Here is a 27,821-nt window from a genome sequence, read left to right as displayed (position 1 = left end):
TTCAACAGTCGTCAGTCCGTCAGTCGTCGTCAAACAGTCGGCCGCGCGTCACACCCGTCACCGTTCACCGCTCCCGACCAACGATCTGCCACGTTTCCATTAGCCGAACGGCTTTTTTTACGAATTTTTTTTTTTTTTTCTATCCGTCGAAAACGATAATAACTTGTAATATGAGGTGCACCTTGTTATGCGCGTTGGTCGCCGCGTGCGCCGTAGCGGCTCTGGCCCAGAAGACCGCCGAGCACCAGTCCGAGACGCTGGCCAACGGTCTTAAGATCGAGTACGTGTACACCCTAGAAGGATGCGAGCCCAAGTCCAAGAACAACGACATGCTCACCATGCACTACACCGGCAAGCTGGTGGACGGCACCAAGTTCGATTCGAGGTAAGTCATCGCGCGTCCGTATACCGCGCGCGCACAACAGGTAGCACTCACTAACCGCACCACATAATAATATTAGGTATTAGGTGATAATCAGACTTAAAATGCGCATCGTCACACTGTTAATATTCCGTCTCGTCTGCACACGTCGACCCGGAAGTGTGTAAAAAACTATTTAAAATCATAAAAAAAACACACGCACCTAAATCAATCAATGTAATTATTAGTAATTATTGCCATATCGTGGTAGCGGTAGTTTTCTCGTTTTACGGTTAGGTCGACTAGTTTATAATACGTTCTCCTAAACACGTTCGTCGTTATCAATCGTATTGTAACACTGCATACCGATTAGACATATTATACAGTCTACACGAAGTAGCAATAATAATTATCAATAGAATTCTTCAGTGCGTAAAATATCTTCTCATGACGTACCTACGATATATAATATGATTTACGCGTAATATCGTTTTGAGTAAATTTTTATCCTTTTTGATTTGTCACTGACCAGTGTCACTTGTGCACCAACGCGGAAACTGCTACAATAGCACCAGTGTCCGTTATCGGTCGGTTTTTTGTGCACCTGCTGCTGTTGTAGCTGTTGTTCCGGTATTATTCAAAAGTGTCCCCTAACGGTCCTTATCTATAGAAACACTGATCGCCATGCGTGGAAGTACTTGTTAAGACGACCGTCCGTCGACGTGTCAAAGATATCGTAAGTGAGCGTTTAAAAAAATAAACCTCACGACGCAGTCTCGAGAGATTTTTCTCGATCCGAGTCGAGGGCACCAGCTAACGTGTCACTGCATCTACTCGTCTTATCGTCAATACCTATTTAAAATATTTGTCACCTTCGTTTTCAATGATCTCGTCTCATCGGATTATAATAATAATACGTCCATTATATTAAAATACACCGACACGGCTACACAACAAGTGGCGTTTACGAATCGCAGCTGTTTCGAAAATTCCAGGAACCATCAATGCCAATAAATTAAACACTATTAAATCGCGTATTGTTAAAACGTAATATTATAGTGCACACGTTTTTTATTGCAGCGATTGAGTCTACCGCTGCTAATAATTTATCATAACTGTCTACACTTTGCGACCAACGCGCACATGCCGTTATGTCTACGGTCGTTACGGTTAATAATAATAACGTCATCATCATCGTGTCGTCACAATAATGAAGTTTTATGCACGAAAACGCCTAGACGGCCCGAAGTCCTCGACCCGATGTACTTGTCCGTTATCGCGTAGTCGCGGGATGGGCGTAACATTTAAATTCCACGTTGTTGATTTCGGACGTGTTAATGTTTAATCGTTGTGCTATTATATAATTCTGATTTTTCGGCTGTCAGTGCGGTATGGCATGTTTACATCGTGAACGTTTAGAATATAAAAAATTGTCCATTATACTTCTACCGAACCACCCGTGGCTGCGCGCGAGTCAACACGTCAACAGGAACAATCATTACCCATGGGGAGAGAGGCAGTTATTTTCCAGACTCTTATATTATTATAAAATCACATAATATAGTTGTAATAAAGCTCACACGTCACATTAATAGATTATCAACAGTTTGTGGAAAACAATGATCCAAGCCACCCCAAAACTTCTTGAACACTATTTAAAAAATATATTTTTCATATTTATTGTCAATTTATAGTACCTATACCTAATTATTCACACACAAGCTAAACTCTTATTTTTTAACTAGATACACAAGTATTTAATTTATATCCATACATAAAATCCATAAATATTTTTTTGACAAGACGCAGCCGCTTTTTTTCTTTCTATAGATCGTGGCTACGATGATGATCTATTAAACCCTATTCCTATTATAATATTATAACCCTATAGGTTCCGTCGAGCCGATCGAGAGACAAGACTCCACAATAGACGACATGACGTTTTTTAAAAGAGTTAATGATTTTCATACGTGTTCTGTGATAGACACAACACGCTGGTCGTTAAATTATCATAATTATAATATAATATGTATATTGTATATATTATAATATACATCGCGTTCACCGGAGTATTTTAAATGTAAATGATAATTTCATTACCGTGTGGGTATAATGGAATATGCGTTTACAGATTAATAAAATTATCATGGCGGACTATGTTCTAATAAACAACGGACTGATAACAACAGCTCGACTGAATAAAAATATAATTTTTAATGATAATGATGTGTAACGTGTGTAATTGACAACTGTTACAAATACCAATAATATTATAGTAGGTGGCATGAGTGTATAACACGTATTATAATACCTACCTATACATGAATTATAGTTTTAAACGGTTTCCTAACTGTTTATAAACCGGTTTTGTCGGAGAACGTATCATTTTCTAAACTCGAAATACTTGAAAAACGTCTAGAATAATAAGAAGAATATTACTTTACTTGCGACACGTAGTCACGTAGATACTACGACGTGTAACCTATATATTTATTGTTAACTTAAACATTTCTCGTCGTGAATGCGACAAAGGACTACAGTAGGTATAGTACCTACCGTCCAGTTTACCGGCTATCCTTACTGGATTGCTCCGGCACAATTTATACGTCCTTTTTATCGTTATAACATAAAATTGTCTTCCCAACGAACGTGCATAATTTTTTCATCAAAAAAACTCCAAAATCATAAAGTAATAAGTATATACAAGAGACTTTTATACTTAACTTTTGATCATTAAATTTTTATTTTGTGTCCATAATTAATCGTATTCATCTTAGATGACTAAAACTCGGTAAACCAATATTGTGTAGAAAATATGCCAAAGAAAAATCTCTTCATTAATTTTGAATAGATTTTCTGCCCTCGCCTTACCATAGGTATATACTTACCTGAAAGGACCTGAGATATCTCGAGCCACCTCGGTAAACTGCAAATTAATAGCTTTCGCCCCTAATTCCCATCACGCATCCGCACCGCCTCTTTTATAGCTTTGTCTCGTGGGACCACGATAGAAATAATTTAACCAATTTATTAAAACACAGCGCTTCAAACGACATAAAAATCTAACGCCCATAGATAGAAAACGATAACAATAATACGTGAATTTACAAGTGAACGATTGCTCGTCAAATCTAATTTTGAGCTCATTGTTAGATGCGTCTCCAATAGTCAAATATAGTCAATAGTTCAACACTCAAAACGAATATTTACTGAGTAGTATTATATTTACCACTTGTGAGTTGTGATCAATAACATTTTTTAATGTGTGCTTAATATTACCTAACCTAGTCATGAAAACGATACCGTCAGCTATCATACTATTGATAGCCGCTGAACTATTATGTACAGTGCATATATACTGTATAATTAATATGCCATTGTATGTATTAAATGTGTCAATTTAAAATATTTTTCTGAACAAAAGTTCAGAAGTAATAATAATAACAAATAATCAATAATATATAACTATATCTGGGTGATGAGTATATATTTATTATGTTTAGGTTTCTCTGTTAAACTTGTGATATAGATATGAACGAATATCTAAAGTCTGTCTGAGTGAAACTGAATAAACGGAAACGTCTTTACATAACACAATACTACAATACGTCAATATCTTAAATTCGTGGTGAAAATGTATAGCTTTTATGCTTGAAACATTAAATGCGAAATATTAACTAAAATCGTACCAAGTATTTCACCCTTTGAAATGCTGCTGTTATCCGCATTCAAACAAACTCAGTGAGAAACTACCAGATAAAAAATTAAAAATGCAAGCGTTCGTGTAATATAGGTACATAATATATTTATACAACATATTTCTGTGTATTTATAAAATATAGATATTAACGCATAATCTTGTGGTTGATCTAAATTTATTTAGAATTATTTCGTTTCGCGTGCCATATTATATTTTGCATCACTAATATTCTTTACTTTTCTACGGTCGCAATAATAATAGACACAGACAATAAATATCGGACACATTCCTTATGCGCAAATTTCCTTTGACGCTAATAAATTCAAATGTGAATAATTAATATTGATGATGAGAGAAATTATAGTCAGCTGTCAAAGTTCGTTAGAAATCCAAAAGCTTCAATAATGAAATCTGTCACCGCAGTGTCACCAAGTTTACCGTTGCCGGTCAAAAGAACAATGGGTCGAAATATTGTGACAATAAGGTACGCGAAAATCCTTTTAGCGACAATGTTCGAAGGAGTGAGCGATGTGTACATAAACCGCCTACCGTTGAGCGTGTACGGCGATATTAAATTTATCATTATTAGAAGATTCACGAAATAATATGATAATATCAAATAATTTTTCGAAATTGTTATCTTTCAATTTGGCATCACTCGATTAATCATAAATCATAAAGAATAAAAACTTAAAAGTGCGTACCTATACAAAACGTATGTTTTGTATCTTTTCCGTCGGTTTTAAATTTCGTAATTTTTTTCTTCAATAAAGGAATGTAGGAAAACCTTTTTTGTTTTTTTTTTTTTTAACTGAGCGAAAGATCCAGCTAAGGAACATATATCCTGAAAAAGCCGGTGTAAATCATTTGTCACGTAGTGTACGTTGGTTCGCATAGTGAAAAAGGGGAAGTTTTGCAGAATAACGTAAAAAAAAAAATAATAAAATAAACGTCCGTGTAATCGGTTCTCATTTTCATTGGGAAATGTAGTGTGGCAATGTGAGACCAAATGATAAATGACCGTATTTTATGATAACTAAATATCGCCAAAGCATTTATATAACATATATAACTGACATATGTTAGTTTTTCTATGACACTACGTTACTATTATTATATCCGTACGACACTTTAATATAAATCATACACTTCACCTTGCCACTCTGCTCAGAAACATCGGAAAAATAAAACCGTTAACTTTTTTTGGAACTCTATATCATCAGCAGCAAATCCACCGAATAGTTTTCAATACGTCTTCCCTACACTACTCGTCACAAACTACACAAGTCATAACAGTTTTAAACTATACTCAAAGACGTTTCAAAAATATAATAAAATTCAATTATTGGCTATTATCTTCATATAATATCGAGAATCCGTTCCTTTCAAATCACCATGATAATGGGTAGGTATATCTCTTATATATATATATATATTATATATATATTATGGATACTTTTCTGTAACCACTGAATACATAAATGATACGCACAATAATATTATTCTATATATACCTACCACAGATCAGCGTGTACGCAGCTGTCTATTATTGTATAATATTATCAATTTTATTAAAACAGACGTTTTAAGCAGATATTTAAATACTTGTCCATGTTCTTTAAAGGTATCAAACATTTTTTTTATCACCACAATTAGATATTTCTTTTATAACTTCTATTATAATAGTTTTTATAAGTCTTTCTCATATTATATCTTCAGATAATATTATTTTACGTATATAGTGCCTATTCTAGACTATATTTAGTAGGGTGAAACTCTTTTGGACCAAAATCATACCCTTCACTTTTCTGTCAAACCGAAATGTTTAATATTTACTTTATGTTATACACGTAGAGAAGTATTAAAATTTCAATTATATAAAAATGGTGTAGTAAGAAAATAAATATACATGTTTCTCTACATAATTGTGGTCAATAATTGTTTGATGAGTGTTCATCAAGTTTGATTGTAGTGGTTGTCAATATTATAAGGTACAAATAATATAATATGTAATATGTAATAATATGTACACTGGCATAAATATAAATAACTAATAAATTAATAATTTTCTATCCACATAATATAACATAAAGTACTTAAATATGAATATAATATTATAATATGCTGCTTAGTAACTGTAGCAAATATTAATCAAATAATTATTGACGAAAATAAGACATTATTAATTTAACATAATATAATTTGCATACAACTTGTAAAGTTGATAATTTCTATGACACAAAGTATTTTAGTTTGATCGAAATAAGAAGAGTTCGATTTAGTATTTAACCCATACGTTCTTTATAAACAACCATAACACCTACATTATTATACGAAATTAATATATTAAAATATTGTAATAATGTATAAATAATTTTTTCATAAATTGACGATCGTTTATCAACCATAGTATCTAATAGTCAACATTACAATTAAATGTTGTAAAATCGAAATCATTAAAATTAATAACAAGTGGTTTTATGAATTGTTATTACAACATATATTATGATGCACTCATTATATATACACTACGGAATCTTAAATATTTCATGATAATTATAATTTACTGATCGTAATTATTATATCGTTATTTCTATAGTTGTAGATTTGTAGTACTTACTTACCTACCTGCTTTTTGCTAAGCGACGTAAAATGAATTTCCACTCAGCGGAATTCGTTCAAATAATGTTCAAATAAACGGTTTTTTATCGTATTAGGTACCTACTTAGTCTTGTGAACTCTTTAAATAATAGTATACTTAAGAAAAAAATGTATTCAAATATATAATTTGAATATATTATTTTAATATTTACGTTATTATATCCGAATACTTTTCTCAGAAAAAAATTATTAAGGAATTTTTATTTATAAGTTATAAATAGCTCGTGCAATTTCCATAATTTAATCAAAAATAACCTAGAAGTAAATAATATTGAATAAATAATATTTTATTTTATCTAAAAAAAAAAAAATTGTCTAACGTATAAGTAATAAAATATGTAAATAATAAAAATTTGAAAAATTTTCTATACTTATTCGGAATAATAAGGTTTTGCTCATTAATTTGAATATAAAATAAAAGTATTCTTTAAAAGAACTATCATGGCATTTTTGTAAAAATAAAATAAAACAAATATTATTCAATGTTGTTTCCAATAATTCTTGTAAGTCTATAATATTATAAATAGTAATAGTTCTGATATTCGTGTATTGCAACAGGTTATAACATAAATCTACCCAGACTTTGTGTGTACATTAATATATATAATATGTATTATGCTTGTCGTTTGGTAAAACAGTGTGTAGCACATAAAAATTGTTTCTAGTGCACCTATCAACGAAAAAAAAAATAAAATGTGTATGTATGATATGAAAAATATTTTGGCTCCTCCCGTCTCATAATTTACAGAGATTTGTCAACCCATTCCTGAATTTAGTCGGTATAATAAATACGAATTTCGACTCAAAATCCTGTTACCGAGATCATTACATAATTTTGTATTTGTGTGTAATATTGTAGCGAAGAATACATTTTAGAGTATGCACTTTTAATCAACAAATGAGTTTGAATCAAATCAATAGCGGTACACGAGAAGATCTGCTTAGACGTGACTAAAATATTGTACCGCGAGTCGTAAACCGAATGAAATTATAGCGGTTTTAACCGAAAATCAAATAAAAAAATAGACAAATGCTTACTTTTAATAGTTCTCTTCGGTAGTGTGCACTCTCAGTGTGTTTGTCCTTTTGTATGTTTCGCCGCAGCGTTTTATATTAACGCCGACGTTGCACATAATATTATTATGGCGCATCGCGTAACAGTTGCAGTTGATGCCGATTTCGAACGGTCGCTGTACAATATAGTTTAAACGACGATAATAATTTATATTGTCTTAGCATCATTACAATAGTCGCTGTACGCGGAAAAATTAAATTGTGTTGTAAGTGGTGATTTTTTTTTTTAACCACGTGTATGAGTATACAGAGAAATTACACGAGTTTGCATATTATAGCGCGTTCGCGTCACGTGATATGATTGTTGTAAAATAATAATTTGTTTGAGCTTCCGAAAAACGTTCGACGAGATATTATAATTTCTCGGACCGACAGGGAGGTGAAAAAATAATCATTTTTTTTTTGTACAGAAACCATATGATATTACATCGGACGTGTCGAACGAAGAAAAACGGTGACGTCCCGCCTAGGGGAAAAAAATCGCGAGTTTTCGAGCCGCAGACGTCACCGATGGTTATTATAATAATATTCGCATTGCATATATCATTGTAGTATACAAAATACAAATGTGCAATCGTACGTGATTATTTTTTCTACTGAATTTTTATTGTCTTATCTGCTGGATTCGACCGGTGTAACCGGATTGAAAGTGGCGGGGGTGGAGGGAACCGCTGTGCTTTTTAAACGTGCGGCGACGACCCTTTCACGTCCCCCGAGAGTCGAAGAGGGTTGTTATCACGTAGGCGTGCTGCAGCAGTACCTACTGCACACGCACCTACCTATGTATATATACATATATATATATATATATTATACAGTGTGTATAAGCTCTGGTGCGTTTTTATGAATATTTCACAAGTCTCTTGATTAGAACACCATACCTATATATATAAATTTGACTGTGTAAAGTGTTTACACATATGTATATACACACACGCACACACGAGAATTTGGTGATTTTTTTTCACACCTCCCCCGTGCGGGCACCGACTACATATTTATAATGAACAGTCTGCAGTCGCTTAAACATAATAATAATATATTTACAATGTTCTAACGTCACGTTACATACGGTTATAATGTTATCGTCGTCGCATTTTGCAATTCGTCCGTTGACGCTTTATATACGCACACATATAACGCTGCTGATGCGATACAGCACACGATCTACAGTGTTCAGCCGCACATGATTATCGATCAAAGGTTAAAAAAACACACGAGAGTCTGCGATTCCAGTTTTTCAGCGAGATTTATACGTTTCCGTCTTCTTGGGTCGAATACGCGTGTATAGGCTTTACGCTCTATTTTTTCCAATTGTATAATAGAGTATAAAAAAATAAACGTGCGTGTATATACATGTATGTGTATACATGGATGTATGTGTGTGTGGTACAGTACCTACTACCTGCAACCATTCGGCCGAGGGGAATAAAAAATGACCTAACGCTCAGACTTGAGACTTTATGAGCGGAGGAGAGGAGTGTTCTCCATTAACTTAACGTAGTCTGGTAAACCGGAAACCGAATTTTTCGATTAACCCGCCAACGGGGTCACGAATTATGGTGTGTGTTTTCTAAAGGATTTATATCAAATGCCATGCAGCATAATATTCGTACGAGTGTAAATATAATATACGCGCGTCCTGATGTTTTAAAAAAAAAAAAAATTTGCCGATTATTTTCTGGAGGAAATGCAAAAAGATAAATAATATTTATTGTTGACTTACAGAACACCCGAAACACAAACATAATATGATGATTCAAATCGTGTTTAGTTTTTCTTCTTTCCACAGCGCATAATATACTTGTGTATTTAATTTACCTACGCTTAGATAAACAGTTTTCTTATAAACAGTATAAACAATACAGACGACTCGGCAAATTCGTGTCTACTGCGCAGTTTAAGTGTAAATAAATTATTCTATCTGTAACAAAACGAAAAAATCACTGTTTTCAAAATACATGGTTACTTAATGAATAAACGACATATTTTAACTTCCGTTTTTTTTTTTTTTTATACAAACTCCAAACCAGTGTACAATATTTTATTTATAAACGTTTTTAATTATTTACCTAAGCTAAAGTAGCTATATCCTTTTGGAATATCAATCCTATATTTATACTTCGTGGTGTCCTCTGAGGTTCTTAGCAATTTACTTTTAGTGTACTCGGATTTATCGTGAGTATGTACAACCAGCTGAAGTTTTTTCAGTATCATCAATGTAACGAATCTATTATTGATTTTGCACTAGTTCCGTGTTGTTCGTAATTTATTGCAATTTCTCGGAAACTACTCAAAATATATTGGTAAAAGAGATAGAGATAACTTATGGTTGGTGGACAGGGATAGCGGTGACTAGTGAGAGGGGTGTAAAAATCAGTCACGTCGCACATATTTGATATTAGGTATTATTTCTTTACGAGTTTCCGAGCGGGAAAAAATACGATTTCACAGAAAAAACTACTTATCCACTGCCGACCGAAAACGAGTGTCGAATACATCACACATCTGTGAATGTCCGGTATATTACGTGTATATATACCCAAAAGTCGGACTATCTATGTATATAAATATACACTACGCGAAGTAAAATAACATTATGGACGCACCTCGTTTTAATACTATTACAGACGTAATGTCTGTGGTACATTTATAACTGATATGGGTCTGCGCCGCCGCTGCCGGTCAGCGTCTGAATGAAAAACACGAAATGGATAACGGAACTCTTTATTCCTTTTATTTTTTCGCGCATTTTGTGACGAGCTTTATATTATATAGTAAACACGAAACATTATGTACAACGTGGCGATACTTAAGCCGTTCCATAACAAAAGCGACCGCGCGGTGAGCGTAAATTAGATTCCAACTCAGTTAGAATTAAGGTCTGAAAGGTCATTTGAATTTTAAATGACCCAAAGAAAGAAAAATCGCTTTTGAAAAATATAATAACCCTTTCCGAAGAATTTTTACTTTTTTTTCCATTTACGTTTGTACCACGGGAAAAAAATAAATAATAAAATACACCAAGCTCAAAGCCGCTATATTATATATATTATACTATAATAACGCATCCAACCCAACGTCATATTTTTCACCGTAATAATGATTTGTTTTTCATTTTCAGTCGTATGTAAGTACGTTACTACGACTTACAGTGGTATGAGAATAAAATGTTACATACCATAACACCGGTAATACCGGTTTTGCATATTATATACTCGTGGCCGCGTATTTTGATCTTTTATAGCTATCAGGACTACAGTCAAGTTCATTTTTGCGGTTAAAAATACCCGCGACTTAACGAATCTGACGAGTTTAAGGATTCTGCCCCGGCAACAAAAAACGTAATATAAAAACGTTATGTACAGAGAATGTGCGTATAAAATATATTAAAATAATAACTAAATACGCAGATTCATTTTCACCGGTTTCGCCATATGATTAAAATAAAATAATTATATTTTATTCGCACAAATCCTAGAAAGTAAATTTTAGATTTCCGAAAGTGGTGGGGTTTTAAGTTATACACGATTACATTACATAAATAACAGTGAAAATAACAAACTTACAAGCATAGTTTTCGTACCTTTAATTTTCCTGCTGGATGAGATACGATACATTATATTTATTTATTTATTCGTATATTGAAACATGACATATATACGTATACATTTTATTAGTTGTTAGTTGCCACGTACACGTAATCTCAAAGACGCAACATAAATATTAATCGACGTTTCTCTAAAAGCTTCTCGAATAATTTTTGCGTCATTGTCATAAATTATTATACATACAAGTTCATAATATGGTTTTCTATAAAATACACGAGTTATGATTATAATAAAAGTATTTGAAATACAAAATGTCTACCTATAATTATACACACGCGACGGTAGGTTGAAATATACATTCGTAGTGGTCGTCGGGTAATATAAAAGACCATAAATATACGATTGAATTCATAATAAAAATATATTATGTAGGTAAGAAAAGTGTACAAAAATCCAGCGAGGTTATATGTAGGCTATATCCAAAGTATAAAAACGAAAGGCCCTTTACCACCCCTACCCCTATGAGAATATTTTTCCTCATTACTCTACTTTTCAATCGACTGCACAAACGTCCCAATATTATATTATAACCCATTTAAGACTTCAATCAACGTTAACCATAATAGTATGGCTGGTATATTATGTAAGCACTATAAAAATAATATTAAATAGGCATATTATACATATAATACAGCCAACTAGGTTTGTGTTGTATTTTGAATTTCTGAAATAATTTCTTTGGCACTAATTAGATACCAACATCAAACGAATCCCTGGGGAACATTGTTCGTGAGACGACAACAACGAGTCGGCTAACCTTTTTGCATTTACATAGATTATACCTGTATAATAACTAATATTGTATATTACATATTATTATAGGTACATTATAAGGCATAATAATATACGGTTTTTCCTTGAAAGAATTTTCATTTTTCTTACATTCCTATGTTTTATTTTTCACATTTTATATGTATAGTATACCTATACTACACATTTTATTCGTAAGTCTATGAAAGGTATAAATACATGCATTATTAATATAATTTTATTAGCGACGTTTATACAATATTTTTTTCCAAAATGATTCGAGTAAATCGAATATTTTTTCCCGGCTTGTTTATATATCATATAGGTAACAATAATAATATGACGTACATAACCTGCAGTATAACGTTTATAATAATATGTCGGTACTTGATGTTTTTTCGTAACACAATAATCGAGAACGTTGGCTGACAAAACAATTATAATCGTACATCAATGGTTAATAGATTGTAATATGATAGAGTAGATATTATATTGTATATAAAAAAAAAACATATTGTAAATTGACACAAAACAAACGAACGCTTACTCGCAATTTCGACGAGAGTTTCACTACACGAATCATAAAAGTAATTTAAGTGGAGAATACTTTGTTTCCCCGCTGTATGCAGTATGTAAAACATTTACATTCAATGTACGTATCAACTATACAAAAAGTGAACAGTAAAAAAATGTAATTAAAATCCATGCACAATTTAGTAAGAATAAACGTATTAACGTTTTAGAGTAATTTATTATACATAAAAAAAAAAGAAATTTTTAACTTTTAGTACGAACGAGTTAATGATTCTATATTAAAATACGAGTAAAATAAAATATGATGTATAACTAATTTACTCGGATGCTTGTTAACAATGTAAACAATAAACATTGGCATTACATCTATGTCGTGGCACTATCAACGGACTTTGAAATTATAAACTTAAATCCGATCGTGCAATATTATTATTTTACATCCATTCTGTTTGTGAAATTCAAAAAATACTGACATTGATAAATATTATATAGCATCTGTTGCCTTTCAAACGTTTTATCCTATCGGTTTATTTATTCACATGATTGTTAAATACCCACAACCGCTTCCATACTGTTATAACAATAACATACGCATATATTTTATGTATAGTGCAAAAATATTTATTCAGGTGGATGACACAATTATTTTCCGACAATTGTTTGTATTTATAATTAATATAGGTAGGGAATTCGAATTAAAATTATTTTTATAATGTTTAAAATTTAAAAAAATTTTGATAAGTCGTGTAAAAACAAATTTGACGTATGGTTAGTTTAAATTTAAACTTTCTCTGTCAGTCGATTTTTGGTTCGTGATTATGGAGATTGATCGGTTAGAATTATTATAACAATATTGTGAATATATTGTTTTGTACGTTGAACAAAATTTTTTAAACGGTACACTCTGTTTACACTCATAAATTATGTTTATTTAGGGCGACGTCCGTATAGCGTATTAATTATTATCATATATTTTATACGCGTCCATGATAGGTGTTCCGAGAGAAAGGGTGAGAGAGAGCTTTGAGAGGAAATCAGAAAATTTAAACGAGTTCATCGTGTAACTGTAATATACACTGCAGCACAATCTGCCTATAGCTATACTACACATTATTATTATTATTATACACCAACGTTCGTACAATTTATAATTTATACTTTTACCTTAGGTGACTAAATTTCGGAGCGTCAGCATTAGCTTACTGCAATGTGTCGCGCGCGTTAAAATTGACATCCGGCAGAGTTTAAAGGAAGTCCTCGAATGACAATACGAAATTTTATATATCGACTGGATGTCAGTCAACGTATTATACAGGCAGTGTGTTTAATAATATTGTGCGGGTTCAGCGTTTCCCTTTGAGTAGGTATCAATAACAAAACGGAAGTAGATAAATATTATATACACAGTACCTAACTAAAATATATTACGGTAGCTACAATACTGCATGCCATTATGTAACACGCGTCAAATATTATTATTACACTCGTTGTAAGATTCCACGAACTTCTTAAAAAACTCATTCAATTTAAATTGATTATTACGAAATAAATAATTATATGTGAGCTGTATTCTATCAACGAAATATTGACGAATATAATATAAACGATAAACAAATCTACACAATTATGTAACGTACACAATTAATATACCTTTACATAACATTTATTATAGATAATAATAATATGCTGGGTCGCAACCTCATCGCGGTTTTGTTTGCTTCCAACAAACAAATAAAAGTATCTAATTCACCAAAATCCTTTGTAAAAAAGATTCATTTTTAAATTGGCGCTCGCCAGAATAAGAACTTAAGCAAACATGCACAAATGGGGAAAATTATAAAACAGTACTTGGCCCCATGTATAATTAACTAACTACGATAAACAAAACAATTGATAAACATACTCTGTTTATTCAAGCAAAATTATAAAATTAAAGCTACATAATAAAATAACTAAATAAATGTAACAAATTATCAATACTAATTTATTGTATTATTAAACAGTCGATAAAAAAAAAAAAAATGTGCTACAAATATAAATTTAATAGAACAATAAAGGTATTATACCTTTTGTAGTACAAGTATGGTCGCGATGATTATTCTCCAATTATTCATTTAAAAACAAAATGTTATATTTATGGAGATTTAAATAGTAATCAAAAATTACTTTGGTGCGTATTATGCGTGTAATATAGATTAGGTGATTAGGGTTCCGAGATTATCTAAAGATGAGTTTCTACTTTCAATTAGTAATTAACAAATGTGTTAAGATATATTTAAAATCTGCTTTCAGATCCGAGCGATTACGATAAAACAAGATACTAATTATTAATTAACAACAGCGCGAGGTATCCAAATATATATTACATGATATAAATTTTCAAATCCTCCATATATAATCACTTTGGGTTGACCTAAAGGAGTGCATGGACGTGCAATTTATAATCAATGGTCCCAACGTAAAAAATCGCGTTTTGTCGAGACGGGTAAAAAACAGCATAAAAAATTACCCCTATAACTGGACTGATTTAATATAGCAATTAATATATACATATCTGTATAATAAATGTGTGTAATATGATTCATATATTTTATAAGTCGTAGACGGTAAAGTTAATACAAATAATAAACCTTATTAGTTAAGTGAACACAAGACCTCTAAATCTGTAGCTAATAATAATTAACGAATAATAAATTTAATTTACTAAGTTTAAAGTTAATATAATATAAAATAATATTAACCTAGCTCAGTTACGTGAATACGATAGTTTGTACGTGAATCACGTAAAGAATATTTTAACCTACCTATCTACGTTTTGTAAAATTATCTTATCAAGAAACACAATAGAAATTATGGTATTATTACTACGATTACAATTTATAAAATACAATTAACAGTATTAGATTATTTATATTCAAAACCGTGTACCCACATTATTATAAAGTAATATTATAAAAAATCGTAAAACTAAAAATGTCAAAAATACTTTTGATTTTAACTGGATGCGGTTTATTTTAAATCACCTGAAAAAAAATGCTGTAATTTTAGCAATCGATTTATCTAATTAAGGCATTAAGTCAATATTATTATAAAACGACTTGACTATAGTTAATGTCCTCGCCCTTTACATGTATACGAGTGTACACGACGTACTCGTACGTATACTGCGGATATACCGACTGACCGACGTCGTGAGCGAGTTTGAAAAGTATAAAAAAATAATTATAACGATAATAATATCAAACAAACAAACAAATAGATAAATAAGACGTTTGTACGTAGAAATGTCTCGCCCGCAGCCGTAATAGCTGTATATCATAACTACACAGTATAATATATAATGCGATAAACCGTCCGAACGGGCGAAAGGTCCGACGGCCAGCTACTTACCTAAGCACTACACCTTTATTGGGTTATTGTCGTCGTGTGGGTACGCGGCTGACTTTCACCGTGCACGCTTTCCAAACCGGATGTGCGATCGTTACGATATCGTTTGCTTCCGACTGTGCGCGCGAGCGAGCGTATAGTCTGGCGCGGAGCGCAGAACGACTTTCCCGAGATCGCGTGGGCGTTAACAATAATATAACGAAGTCAATTAAAATAATAATTTATATTTACTCGCATGTACCGCCGACACGTGCACGAGTCGTTTAGCGCTTTTGCGTACTGACGTTATTATACTGACTGTTTATGAAAAAAAAAATCAGATGATTGCAAACGTGTATAGGTATATCACGTTTGTACGTAATTACCTAAATTTATTTATGTAATAATAACAACGCGTAAATGGTACCTAATACTTTTGTAAAACGTGCAAACAATATAGCTCTAGCGAACGATAAAAAATGTTGATGATCGATAAAAAGTTAAAAGGATAATTTGTATTTGTCGATAGTTAGTAGACGATAGGTAGGTTGAAAAACCTACGTGAAAACCTATAATAATATAATTGAAAAACAATATAACCGTAAATTTGAAAAATTCAATCGAAAGTATACTCAATAACAAGCGTATACGAATCGAGATAGTAACCGCGGTGTAGGTACCTTTTCTCGAACAGAGATTTACGAAATTGGGCACCCCTTGAAATTGACCGCGCGACCGAGTCGGTTGACGTCACGCGGGACTTCACATCACAATAATAATATATGACCCGTACGTTTGTGCACAGAGGCAGACGATCATCATTCGTATAATATTATGCGTTATTACGTATTTTGCATATTTTTCGCTCGTGCGATTACGACAATATGACGTCGCCCTAAAACCAAAAAAAAAAAAACCAAAGTATATTGTAGTGCGACGATAACACTTTTGCAAACATTTTGTTTTCAACTCCCGCGACAGTGTTGAATTCTCGTTTTGTCGATTTTTCCGAATCGTAGGCATTTCGGCGCAACGCGAATAAATATAATAACGCGCCGGTCTATACCGCTAGTGCTAAACGACAGTGTAAAACAAGCGAGTTCCGATGTTTTAGCCTATTTCGCGATTTAGCCAATCGTCGCATATCGTACATATCTAATGCATATTAATATGATACGTGGTTAGTGGTTACACGTGAACCGGGTATATTGTCATATTCGTTTTACGACTGAATTACTTCCAGGTGTGAGTTTTATTACGTTCGGTGTCAATAATATTATTATGAAAAAATTCATCTTAATATATTATATTATTCGGAGTAGGCATAATAATAGAATACGAGTGTACGGCTCTCGTGTTATGTCGTAATTTGTATTTTTTTTCAGTTGTCTGTCGAATTTTTTTTTTTTTCTGCCGACTGCTATTATACAGTGTACTATAATCATGGCGTGCAGTACGCACGAAGCGTGTCCAAAAAAAGTGCTGATAACGAAGTCGATTGCGAAAAAGTCGGGCGAGGAACATCATTAGAATAATATTATCATATTATATAGGTAATATTACTCACTACCGCCGATAACACCGCAACTATTATTCCGCGCGAAGCCAAACCCAAAAATATAGCTTTGATGTTTAATTGAAACCGATCATAATAAATAATAATATACGCTTTGTTCGCGTACACTTCACAAATTTTAACGATACTAAATAAATTATACGTTATTTCCTATCTATAGGAAATTTATTTTGTGTATATAGGTACACACGATCGTATACACATAGATCCTCGTCCACGACTACGAAAAAATAACGATCGATAATTTCACACACGACGATAAACATATAATAATATTCTGCATCCGGTTTTTTTTTTTGAATTTTTATTTTGTTATTTTTTGTTTACCATATTTCCCGGCACTTTTCCTACAACGATTTCACGTGCCGTTGCCACCGCACCGATGTCGTATGTCTATATGGATGAAAACAGTATTATTAATACATCGTGTTATTAAATTCTTAAAATAAAAACAGTATATAGCATCGACGTATCGCATCGATATTGCGGATATACGAAATATTATACTTTAATAATTTTGAAAAGTTTTCTCGCGAAGAAACAAATTTAAAATAAACAATACTGTACAAATTTTCCATGAATAACAGCGCAGTGTTATTATTGCCAAATCGCGCAGCAAATTGTGTACAACTGGCTAATAACTTTTTTTCCATTCAATATTTACGTGCATAATATTATGATTTGTTTTCGTTCATATATTATAACAATGAATTGGACGATTTGAATAAATAATAATAACGCTTCAAAAAATTCCGTTACCTCCCGTCTGTCAAACCATTAAAAACTATAATATTCGGAGTCCATTAGGTATTATTGACATCAGACACAATAATATCTATTATATAATATTAAATCAACTGTTTTTACTATACTTGAAGACAGGTTTATTATTATTATATCTTTGATAGTATTAAAATATTTATATTCGAAAAAAAAAATATTACGTATTCGATAATTGATATTGACTATCAAGTGGTCGAGGCTACCCGGCCGAATTCTTAAATTTTCCTATTTTAATTTCTAATAATTTTTCTCTTATAAACTTTCGAAAGTAGTTTCGTTCGACTCAATCGATTTTCTATTATTAGTAATTATATTATATTACTACAGTACTACACAGACGCGTAGTGTATGGTTACGTAAAAATGATCCAAGTGCACAATAACGTTTATTTAGGAGCTGTATTAGTTAAACGTTTATTCCGATGACTCGTCGCCGTTACGAAATCGACCAATTTCGACGTATCTACGATCTGAACAATAATAACTTTCTTTAATTTAATGTATACAATATTTATTTTATGAAATCAAAAATAATAGTGTATGCGTTTTCTTTTTTTTTCTTCTTTTTGAAGCATATTTAAAATATCTCGTTTAAAACACACTTTAAGTTTAAACTTGATAAGTTGACTTTTGATCAAAATAATATTGAATAAACTCGGATTGTCAATATATATTATAATATTTACCAAGAGTGAAAAATGTTTGTATAAATGACGTATTCGTATTTGATAATCATTATACGGGCTTTTTAATTCTGAGTATACTCGTATACTATCGTCTATCTATCGAGTTTTCACTCGGTGAATTATATTATAACTTATATAAGTTGCGTTATAATGTATATTATATAAAAGTTTATAACTTACAATATTTCTTCGGGCAGAGTTTATATGAAAAATATTTCGCCTGCGAATAAATCATTTTTTAATCACGTTAATTCAACGTTTTAACGCGATTTACGAGACACAACAAAATTCGTATAATACACCGCGTAAAACTTTATTGAATATTACATAATTTATACAATATTAATGCAGCACAACGACACGTTGCCGAATAATGAATAATGCAATATCATATCTCTCGTTGCCGTTTTTAGTTTCGTGAATTATTATATATGTCGTCAATATATTATATGTGAATATGGACAGAACGGCGTCCGGCAATTACTGCGGGCCGCACGGTACAACGGTTTTAAACGATGTCTGGTGCCCGCGTTCGGTAAAATATTATTTTAGTTCCGCGAAATAATTCGATTCGTTTTTGCGGCCTCGCCGCGGGACTACGATAGAGCTTCAGAAATAAAAAGCGGTGTTAAAATATAAAAGTAATAATTTCGAAAACTAAGTTTTGATAAAAGAAATTATCGAAGCTTTTACTTTCTTTTTCGTAAACGACCGCTTGTGGTGCTATTTAAAGTAAGTGTTTTTTTTTTTTCATTTTTATTTTCGTGCGCACGTCGTCTACAACCTTTTGGATTTTCTTTCTTATAATTACAAAAGTTGCGGCGGTTATTGCAAGAGGAGCGTGTACCTGTGCGCGGCTGTGAAGTTGATTATTTAGAATTGGTAGAGGTTTTCTTTTTGTTTTTTTTTTTTTTTTGTACTCGTCATTTCACAATCTTTTTAACGATTGTTATATCGATATATACATTTTCCACAGTATTTTTTTTTTATTACACGAGTGCACTTGTAATATTCGTCGTAAGTAGTAATTTAAATTCGAAAACAAAAAGATAAATAAACATAAAACAACACACAAACAGTTTTGTTCTATAAAAACAATCGTGGACTACAACACAGTTATTTATTTTTAAAATACCGACTTTGAGTATGAATGACAATTATTTCATATTCGCAATAATAATAATAATTCAATAGTTATGTTATAGACTTTTATGGACTTAAGAAGGGTTTCGCGATCGACTATGACTTATAGGTACCACTATGGTATAATATTATTATACCCTTTGAACTATATTTTATGCTTACAACACGAATATATTATACTACACATATATTATTGGAAGTACCTGTGTAAAAGAAGAATAGGTGTATTGGTTAATATCGTTTTACGAGTGTAAAAACACCTCGACGTTTCTGCGAAAACTGTACACGTCAAGAAGTAATAAAGAACTATAGTCATCATTATAATATTATATTTCCATAAAATGTCCAGTGATATTGAAAAAGTTTTTATATTATTATTTTGTATTGTTGTTGTCGTGAACACTTTAAAGGGTTAAAACAAAGAGTGTTTAGACGTAAAAATAAATAGTAAAAAATCTTTTCAATTACAATATCCCCTATACGCGTGTCCCACACTCACTGTTTGTATAAAATAATAAATATGTATATCAAACGTCATACATAATATACATATATAATATAATATGTGTGCTTGATGTTATATTCGCACCCCTTCTTAGCGAATCAGGAGAAAGAAGAAGGTGAAAAAAAACGAACAAAACGCCGACAACTCGTTTTTAAAACGTTGTCAGACACTTCGTACGGTAAATTATTGGATTTTTTTTTTTATGTTCCTAACGCTGACATAAATGTACATTCGTTTCACTATGTGCAGGTAACCGCGTGTTTCGAGAAAATAATAAACAATTAAAAGTCGGAGCACACAAAAAAAATCGTTCGTTTTTGATAAAAATAGACCGTATAGTGTAGACACATATAAGCTATGTAATAATTATTACATGAATAAGAAAAAAAAAACAGAAAACGGTTTGTACGTTTTTTTTTTAAAAAAAAACGCAGTGCAGTCTTCTCGTAATATATTTTATTATGTATTCGTAAATTATTCATATAAATCGCGCGATAGAACTTTTTAATTATTACATTATAATTGTGGGCACCTGCTAGTAGTTTTTTTTTTCTTTTGTACTCGTTTCGTGTGAAACCGTTTTTGTTAAACGTTGATGTACATATATATATATATAATTATAAAGCTAAAAGAAAATATAAAAGCGATGGTCATATAGAAACTATACTCGGAAATTCCTAGTCACATGGTCGTGACAAGAAGCAAATATAATATATATATATAGACTTCATTATATACATCATTCCATATATTGATTTATAGCTTGGAAATATGTAAACACGATGATGATGACGATGATGATAATAATATAACATACCACAGTGGGGGCGGCGTTATATTATGAAGTTTTTCTTCGGAAGTGCACAAAAAGCCAATATTCTCTTATGTTGGGGGCGTCAAGCCACTCTTTCTTCCTTTATTTTACGATTTGTTTACGTGGTTTTATCACTCGACTCCTCCTCCTCCTCCTCCTCCTCCTCCTCCTCCGACCGGTACGATGATTTTCTATTCAAGCAATTCTATTAACTTTCTTGTCGGAGACACGCTACGCGTGCAATACAATATATTATACGGTATATCTCACATACATATCAATTTATTTTCGACCACCCCAGTTGGAAATATTGGGAAAACAAATTTAAAACTCCGAGCCGTCAATTATTACGTCCGGACTGACAATCAGAACGCCAGTCTAATACTGTCAGAGATACGAATCATAACGCTATGGTGTTTTGAAAGACAAAAATAAAGTTTTAATCAGGAAATTCACGGGACTTCTCGACGTGGCCGTATCCTCACCGTGTCATCGGAGCGCATAGAAAAAATTATCGTGGCATATAGGTTATACGCGATAATCGTCTGTTTTGAAAATGATAAGACCGCCAAAATTAGGAAACAACTTACTCCCTGCTCGTACCGTATTTGTGTGGAAAGTAATATGTGTGAACTTATCGTTGTATCGTATGTGAAGGGGTCGACTCAGCATGTACACATATATAGTGAGCAGCGGATGATGCCACCCTTGGCCCAATTCCTTACTTTCATATCCGGTATCAAATCCATACGATACCGTGATTTAACACAAAAACCTTTGACGGTCTTCTCTTCCATATTCCCGTTTACGGCGAGACTGACGATCGGTTATCATTGCTCAATAAAGTCTTTCGATCAACTATATTCCTTTTTTTTTTAATCTACGAGTCCTGAGTGAAGTCGACCCCCACCCCCACTACACACCACACAAATAATAGTAATATTATGAACGTGTAATTATAATATTATACGCTCGCACACATACACTAGGTATATATTATACATCACCTAATGTGCGTATATTTCTAAACTTTTAACACGAGAGGGTCTTGTTTTAATCAACAATATAGTGAGAACTCGTTATACGCACATGCCGTGTGTCCACGTAGGAAAATAGTTTTCGCCGAACACGCGAAAAGTTACCTCATTTCCGGTCCGGCGTTCAATTATAAACGAATATATCCGGAACGCGGAGAGTGCGATCCATCTGGTTTTTTCCTCCCCCGCGCCGGTAGGTATATAATATATACAGCGCCGAACCGCACAGACTTTCCGCATAATAGGTTGTTTCGGAAGAAGTTTCCTTACACATACTACTGCACCGCGTGTAGAAAACGAATTTGTATTTCCGCCGTCGACATTACCGACGACTCGCGTATAGCTGATTATAGAGGTATTCAATTGTGCACACACGTCACACTCGCGCGCCCCATCGCGTCCGTTTGTCGGTCACATCCGATTTTTGTCGTGATTAATATTGATGTATACTGCATCGTACATTGTATACATTATTTTATATTACGACGGTCCATTCGTATTCGATGAATGTCTACTGCACGCAAACTCATGTACGATGATCCTTTTAACCAAAAGCTGTACAATATATTAATATATATATATCGGAACATCGCATGATAAATTCAGTGGTCCTGTTTCATCTGTATACATATGTTATGCGATGCAATACTGCCCTTACCGTTTGGCTCTTATTTATGGATATCTATTATATCAATAGGGTATCTATATTATTTCGGAAAATACGAGAGTGGCATCTGTAGAAGTTTCTAATTTTTTCCCCGTTTATTATAGTTAGTTCGTTTATAAAATGACAACTACAATATTTCATGGTATAATATGTTTAATATTATGGTTTATCACCATTAAAGTTACGAATTTATGTACGATATGTGCGTTGTTTTACCACTTTACTATTTATTTGAGAGTGGGTATTTCTATAATATATTGTATAATGTGGATTTCGTTCTACGGGAATCGAAAAATACTATAGCTTAAAATTGTCAACGCTGCAGCAGCAGCAGCGGCAGTAAGAATACATATATAGGTATTGCGTGTGCACACATTCCGACCCTCGGTTAAGCGGAAAAATTAATTTCGTTTAATTTTCTCCTGCTGTGGTCGTTTCTTGGTGTCCGCGCGTTAAAAGTTTGGACATAAAAATGGGAGAAAACAAAAAAAAAAACTTCACAATGGCCAAAGTTTGGCATGGCCATAATATAATAGGATGAAGCGACCGCTACCGCATTGCTATATATATATATATACTAATTATATCCACACGGTCGCCCCTGCAGACTCAAAAGGTCCTTTGGGGCATCGCGGTTGTTTCGACTACCTCCTTCGTGTATATATATATATATATATATGTATATAACTCGGCTTCGCACCCGATGAATTCTTTATAGACATGCGCGCGTACGACGACCTTTACGCTCGCGAATTTCTATTTTGTGGAAAAAAAAACCAAAAAATTATATGTAGCTACCTATTCTTATGCTATATACACTGTGCGCACTTTAAAATTCATGAGATTTGCAGATTGTAATAAGATTTTGTTTTTTATTGCATTTTTGCAGTCACGACCGAGAACAACCATTCACTTTCCAATTGGGCGTAGGACAAGTGATCAAAGGATGGGATTTGGGACTGACCAAAATGTGCGTTGGTGAGAAGAGGAGACTGACCATCCCAGCCAGTTTAGCTTACGGCGACCGTGGAGCAGGAAACGTCATTCCCGGAGGTATTTACCAGCAATAACAATATTTTTAATATATTAAAATGACACTGCGGTTTAAAAAACTTTTAATACTCGCATCATATAAATAAGGGATTGTAAAAATCTCTGCAGTATTCCTATTATATACAACAAAAAATGTTTAGGTACAACTCACTTGTTACAATAACATCGAAATATTTAAAATTTCCATTTTATGTAATCATTTAATATTATCAGACAAATATACAAAAATCGATAAGTAAATACTTTTTATTTTATGTATTATGTGCGTGGTGCGCACTTTTAAAGGCAATACATTCTCGAGTAAACACGTAAGAAAAACTTTACATAATTTTAAAAAATTCTTAGAAATCTGCAGTACCTACAAATTGAAAAATAAAAACGATACGAATAAATTGAATAAATATTATATTTTAAACTTTTCTTGTAAGACGAAATTACAGCTGCAATGCAATGAACTCAATAACATTTCTGTCCTACGAATATAGAGCTACGTATTTTATAAACTGTCACAAAACAAATAAAAAAAAATAACAATTATAATTGTATCAATTATGACTGCAAAATATCCTTTTATAGTAAAAATCCTTTTATACACAAACACACAAACAGTGCGATATAATATATTATAATATCGATATTCTGTAATTTATATGTAACATAGTAATATCAACATAATACAGTCGAGTCCCTATAACTCGAATTTCAAGGGAGGTAAAAATTAATTCGAATTATGTTTTTTAAATTTTTCGAGTTACAAATATTGTATTAAGTATATAAAAATTCCATAAGAATAAAAAAAAATTCGAAGTATCGAGACTCGACTGTATAATAACTATACATTTTTCTAAAAAAAAAAAGATTTTTCATATTTTCTTCTAAAATAATAATTTGGGTTTTGATGGCATATCCTCGTACTCATTGTGGGAAGATAACTTTAAATAAATACAGTGAAACAGACGAGAATATATTGCAATTTAAAAAAAAAAGTTATACTCTAAGTATTTACACAATAACAAGGGAAGTTGCCCCCACCCTCTTACCAGAATCGACAAATTACTAGGATTTTATTATTGCCCTTTGGTTGTATTAAATAATATTAAAATGTGTATTATTATTTATTAATCAATATTAATCGTTTACGACACGATTATAACAGGTATACCTACTAATAAGTACATGATATTACGTATATAGGTGCCACTTTGGTGTTCGACGTCGAGCTATTGAACGTTGGCGACCAGGCGCCCACCACGAACGTGTTCAAGGAGATCGACCAAGACCAAGACAAACAGCTGTCCAGGGACGAGGTTAGCGAATATCTGAAGAGACAGATGGCGGCTGCCGAGGGCGCGGAAGGCGGTGATGACATCAAGCAGATGATGTCCGACCACGAAAAGCTCGTCGAGGAGATATTCCAACACGAGGACAAGGACAAAAATGGGTTCATATCGCACGACGAGTTCACCGGGCCCAAGCACGATGAACTTTGATGAGGGACACAGAAGATGTACGCGTATGGGGTTAGGGGGAGGGGGATGGAAATGGTCGTCGGTAGGGGCGGTTCGTGGAATTACGCCGCGCTCGTTATCATATATGGTATATTATTATGTATTAATGTATAATATATATGTATACGCATTATGATATCTGGACGGAAGTGCTCGGTTAATCGAGGTACTCCGGTATTATTTTTCTTTTTATAATATTATTATTATTATTATTATTGTTTTTTATTTTAATTACTTTAATTTTTAACGGGAAGTTCGCCAAAAACAAAAAAAAAACCCCAAAACCCCTCTCCGCGAGAGGAATGTTTTTTATTATTTTATTTCTTTTTACGAATAATATAATATCATATTTATTTGATTCAGACACAAGATTAGCATAATATACATCTTTACAATATTATTATATATAGTTTATAATTGGACTACTACTATAAGCATATTATACTATACATTTTTTTTATAGTCCGCAGATTTTTTGTTTAATTGAAAACTTTTGTAAGAAGACTGTTGTAATAAAAATGTTTTATATATACAATCCATACTGTGTTTATTTTTTTTTTCTATTTATATTTATAAAATTATGCGAACGTTATGATTGTACAAAATATTATATAAATGGTCATATGGCACTAGTAAGTATAACTATACAGCGTCTAACCCAATATAATATGCATATTATTATTAATTTAAAGAAGGAAAAAAATTTGAGGAATGTAAAAACATTAAGTACCACTCATCAACAAACACAATGGTAAAAACAACATACATGAAACTTAAAGCTCTTATTCAAAATGAAAAAAAAAAAATAATTTGTCGTAAAAATGCGTAAATATGTGTTTATCAGATATACACAAAACGTATGATATCCATCTTTATTCCTCTAATGGCAGTAAACTAATGCCCTACGTTTAAAATTTTAAATATACGCGTAATATATACTTACCATACAAACGGACGGTTTTTATGAAGAAGGATCAAATCAAAAATCGCTACTTTTCATAAAACACATTAACCCTTCTAACTTTTTGTCTTTTCAATACTTTTAGATTTTGTATTCATAAGTATTTCTAATACGTTTTTGATTATTTTTTCTATACAATACACTTTTTATTTGTACTCATTTCTAATAATCTATTGCATATTCTTCGTGTGACTTAAATACTTAATCCCTTTCGCATAATGACTATTATGATCTACCGCATGTGCTTTTATAGGACTAATGTCTTTTGACATAAAATACAGTGTTATTTCAATTACTTAAATATCTCTTTGATAATCTTGATAAAAGTATATTATTTTTATTGATTCGATTTGAATATAAAATTCAAAATTATCAACACACTATTTAAAAAAAGAAACCTGTATAAGACATTTCTGGAAAATCAAATTATAACACTACGCTTTATATTAAGTCAAATAAATCAATACGTTTATGTATTAAAAATACATTTGATTAAATCGTCTTGATAAAATATAAACAGCTTTATATTGTATAAAAAAAAAAGAAAGTATTTACTAAAAAAAAAATGTATATTTTAAAACTAATGGTTATAAGTATCCCTCAAATTAAAATCTAACTACAGAAAAACTACCTAATAATACTCATACAAACAAAATAACTTAAATAACATTAACAATACTAATTTTATCCGCAAATTCCTAACAACTCATTTTGCTTTCAAATACAATGTATGTATTCTTTACCAACGTTTCTATTATCTTTTTGATACTATATTATAGTATAATATATGTATATTTAACAGTATCGCCTTATTCTTGTTTTTCTATTAGGATGGTCTACTTGGTCACTATCATTTTCAGGAATTACCGGAATCACACTAAGATTATTGTTTGAATAATGAATTGTTACTAATTATTAGTACTTTGCACTTTATTGTTAACTTTATTAATTAAGTTACTATGTTATTGCTTTACTACGTGGTTCGTAAAAGTTTTTCTGATATTCTATACTAAACGAGTTTTTTTCTAATAC

General features: G+C 32.0%; 1 protein-coding gene across 1 annotated transcript; it reads left to right on the top strand.

Annotated features, from left to right (window-relative positions):
• LOC114123029 (uncharacterized) lies at positions 1-26,365 on the top strand. Its single transcript, XM_027985876.2, has 3 exons — positions 1-385; positions 24,157-24,320; positions 25,515-26,365. The coding sequence occupies exons 1-3, from the start codon at positions 171-173 to the stop codon at positions 25,808-25,810; spliced, it is 675 nt and encodes a 224-aa protein (XP_027841677.2). The 5' UTR covers positions 1-170; the 3' UTR covers positions 25,811-26,365.
• The last annotated feature ends 1,456 nt before the right edge of the window (positions 26,366-27,821 follow it).

Source organism: Aphis gossypii, chromosome 2 (assembly GCF_020184175.1).
Source record: "Aphis gossypii isolate Hap1 chromosome 2, ASM2018417v2, whole genome shotgun sequence".
Classification (NCBI taxonomy): domain Eukaryota; kingdom Metazoa; phylum Arthropoda; class Insecta; order Hemiptera; family Aphididae; genus Aphis; species Aphis gossypii.
Note: the sequence above shows the minus strand (reverse complement) of the source record. Positions and strands in the feature narration are given on the sequence as shown.

Coding starts and splice junctions, on each gene's coding strand:
- LOC114123029 (XM_027985876.2), top strand. CDS start 171: ATGAGGTGCACCTTGTTATGCGCGTTGGTCGCCGCGTGCGCCGTAGCG. Junction 386..24,156: donor GGCACCAAGTTCGATTCGAG/GTAAGTCATCGC, acceptor GCATTTTTGCAG/TCACGACCGAGAACAACCAT. Junction 24,321..25,514: donor AGGAAACGTCATTCCCGGAG/GTATTTACCAGC, acceptor TTACGTATATAG/GTGCCACTTTGGTGTTCGAC.